Genomic DNA, 3584 nt, shown 5'->3' with positions numbered 1-3584 from the left:
TCGAGACAGGGTTTCTCTGTATAGTCCTGGCTGTCCTGGAACTCACTCTGTAGACCAGGCTGGCCTCGAACTCAGAAATCCGCCTGCCTCTGCCCCCCGAGTGCTGGGATTAAAGGCGTGCGCCACCACACCCGGCTAAATGTGTAGCCCAGGCTGGCCTCAAACTCGTGATCCTCCTGCCTCTGCCTCCTTCAGCAAATCCTACCGGCGTGCGCCACCACTACCGGCAGCATTTCTTAACTGTAACAAAACACAACATTAAAACTTAATTAAAACTTAGCATCTTAACCTTTTTGTTTTGGGGTTTGTTTGTTTGTTTGTTTGTTTTTTCAAGGCAGGGTTTCTCTGTGTAGCCCTAGCTGTCCTGGAACTCACTCTGTAGACCAGGCTGACCTTGAACTCAGAAATCCACCAGCCTCTGCCTCCCAAGTGCTAGGATTAAAGGCATGCGCAACCACTGCCTTTTACATCTTAGCCATTTTTAAGTGTGGCGTTTAATGGCATTGAGGACACACGCATCAGTTTATGGCCACCACCATCCATCCATATAACTTTTATTATCTGTTCCTGTTAAACAATAACTCCAAATTCCTCCCTCCCCACTGCCCTCGGCTGCCCCTACTCTACCTTTCCTATTATGTCCTCAAAGACATTACCTTGGTCATTTTAAGTGAGCATGACAAGGACACCCTGAGACTCAGCGAAGAAGGGATCTAAAGCAGAACCCCAAACAATGGGAAGACACCCAACCTGCTAAGCTCTCCTACCCTAACCTCCAGCATGGATCCTGTCCAGCTTTTCCTACGTGTGGTGTTTAATTGAGGGAGGTTGTCAGACAGCATGTCCCATTTCCTAGGCCTCCCTTGGGCCTAGAGAAAGGTGTGTTTCTTGGAGGGTTATGGGCCAGATTTAGGACATGGTTGGTATGTTTCCGGTACACCAGGCTACCAGGGCATGCAACTCCCAGCTGAGAAGCCACACCCGCCTGCTGTCTTTCTCCACAGGTGTTCCCGCAGCCCCCAACCGCCCAATCGCACAGGAGAGGAGCTGCACCTCTGTCATCCTCCGCTGGCTGCCCCCAGCCAGCACCGGGAACTGCACTATTTCGGGGTACACAGTGGAGTACCGCGAGGAAGGTGCGTTGCTCAGCTCTTCTGGATCTGTTTCCTCTCAGGAGGTCTTCAGAGTCGCAAACCTTAGACTTCAAGTATTCTCCCATTCACTGGAATCAGCCTGGCTAGGGCACCCTGGGAGTTTTAGCACAGAAGCCTGGAGCCAGGCTGTATCTGCCCAAGGTTCCCAAATGGAAACTTGGCTGGTGCCGTCCTGACCCAGCCAGTAGGTGGCAGTGTGTCTTCATTGCTTTGTCCTGTTTAGCCAGCTTAATCACACAGATGGGTAATTGAGCCTGTGTTACAGGTGGGGAAGCAAAAGCATAAAGAGCAAAGAAACATGAGGTTGTTAATATAGGGCAAGCTCCCACTAGACGCAGCTCTGTAGTTGGCTAATTTAGCTTTTCTCCCAGACCAGAAACCACGGTAGGATGATCAGAGCTCCACCCTTCCCCCTCCAGATATAATCTACAGCAAGTGTACACACATATACCTTTCATTGTAGGGAAAGAAGGAAAGTTTAAGCCAGGTGTGATGGTGCACACTTTTAATTCTACACTGGGGAGGCATTGGCTGGAGGATCTCCTTGAGTTCAAAGCCAGCCTCATAGGTGAGCTAGAGCTAGCAACTTAGTAAGACTCTGTCTTAACAACAACAACAACAGTAGTAGTAGTAGTAATGATGATGATGACGATGATGATGTTTTTGGTTTTGTTTGTTTGTTTTTCGAGACAGGGTTTCTCTGTATAGCCCTGGCTGTCCTGGAACTCACTTTGTAGACCAGGCTGGCCTTGAACTCAGAAATCCACCTGCCTCTGCCTCCCTAGTGCTGGGATTAAAGGCGTGCACCACCACGTCGGGCTGATGATGATGTTTTTAAAGGTGCTTCCAGGTAGTTGTCATGACAGCTCCGAATCACATCTCAATGACCCAATTGAACTTAAAGCACCTGCTTGCCCCCAAGACCATTTGCTTTACTTTTCTTTCTATTACTATTGTCATTTTAATTCTTTTTCCTTAAGCGGGAAGTATGAAGTTATAAAAACTATTTATTTCAGCCTGTTCCTAAAGCTGTCTGCACCAGGGCTTGCAGGGCCAGCCCCGGTGTAACTGCTGAGCCAGGAAACCCGGTTCACTATTTTTGTGTTAAGCTCATAGCTCATCTCCTAGGCACACTGCTTAGTGTTCCGGAGCCACCCACTGCTTCATCTGTCAAGTAAGATTAGTGCTGCCGTCATCGTCATCGCTGGATTTCTGTGAACTGTAGCTGGAGTTAAAGGGGAGAATTGGGCGGTGCCCTAGAGTGTTTCCACATGTAAATGCCCCATATGTGTTAATTTTTGTTTCAATTTCCAGAGGCATGTTTCCTCTCATTTTGTTCCTGACTTGTATTGTCTTCCGACCTAGTCACACTGCCACGGATTCCCATGTATAATAGATCAGTGGTAACTTTTCACCTTGTACATTTGAGAAGAATCCCATAGGTCAACTTCTTGCACCTGCTGTCATTTAACCTTAGGAAAACTGGGCCAAAATCCCCCACAGTTGGCCTGCAGACTTTCAGAGCCCGACAGTGACCACACTGTCCACTTCCAATCTTTGTTTGCTGAAGGCCTTTGAAACAATGTCTCTGACTGTCTCCATTTTCTAGGCCTTTGAAACAACGTTTCTGACTCTGTCTCTCTAGGTTCCCAGGTCTGGCAGCAATCCGTAGCTTCGACCTTGGACACTTACCTGGTCATTGAAGACCTTAGTCCTGGGTGCCCTTATCAGTTCAGGGTCAGTGCCAGCAACCCCTGGGGAATCAGCCTTCCCAGTGAGCCCTCGGAGTTTGTGCGCCTTCCAGAGTACGGTGAGTCCCAGCAGACCAAGGACAGCTAGCCAATCGAAGCAAAGCGGTGGGCCACTGTAACAAAATCACTGGTGTCTCTGACCCCCATGGGGAGGTATCTTGGGGCCATGTAGCAGCTTCCATCAGACCACCTTAGAGAGACTAGATGGAGTGTCTCCAGGTGGTATCTCGGAACCAACATTAGATCTACCACCTTTGCTGACCATGTGCCTTTTGGGGTTCCTCAGGGGAACCTCAAAGGACAAGCAGGAGACCTTTGTTACAGTGTGCTTTCTGGCTCTGGCCCTCCTCTGAGACCTCTTGTGGAGTTCAAAGCCTGTTTTCCCCTGAGTGCCTCTGGCAGACATGTGCTTCCTACCATATCAGGGAATGTGGGGCTCACCAACTTAAAACACGGAGGGAAAAGGAGGCCACAACCAGATGAAACCTTGATACTTGCCCCATCCTTCCAGAATTTGATTTTCAGCATGAATCTACATAAACTAGTGTATTAGTCAGGGTTCTCTAGAGTCACAGAACTTACAGATAGTCTCTATATAGTAAAGGAATTTATTGATGACTTACAGTCTGCAGTCCAAATCCCAACAATGGTTCAGTAGTAGCTGTGAATGGAAGTCCAA

General features: G+C 48.5%; 1 protein-coding gene across 15 annotated transcripts in view; it reads left to right on the top strand.

Annotated features, from left to right (window-relative positions):
- The window catches only part of Kalrn (kalirin RhoGEF kinase), a 603889-nt gene that overhangs the window by 582791 nt on the left and 17514 nt on the right, over nucleotides 1-3584 (top strand). For all 15 annotated transcript variants that reach the window (XM_029544638.1, XM_029544643.1, XM_029544642.1 and 12 more), the window contains 2 exons: nucleotides 1005-1136; nucleotides 2800-2964. In XM_029544638.1, coding sequence (XP_029400498.1) covers nucleotides 1005-1136; nucleotides 2800-2964 — 297 coding nt within the window. The remainder of the gene's footprint in view (nucleotides 1-1004; nucleotides 1137-2799; nucleotides 2965-3584) is intronic.

This window comes from Mus pahari, chromosome 12 (assembly GCF_900095145.1).
Source record: "Mus pahari chromosome 12, PAHARI_EIJ_v1.1, whole genome shotgun sequence".
Lineage (NCBI taxonomy): Eukaryota > Metazoa > Chordata > Mammalia > Rodentia > Muridae > Mus > Mus pahari.
Note: the sequence above shows the minus strand (reverse complement) of the source record. Positions and strands in the feature narration are given on the sequence as shown.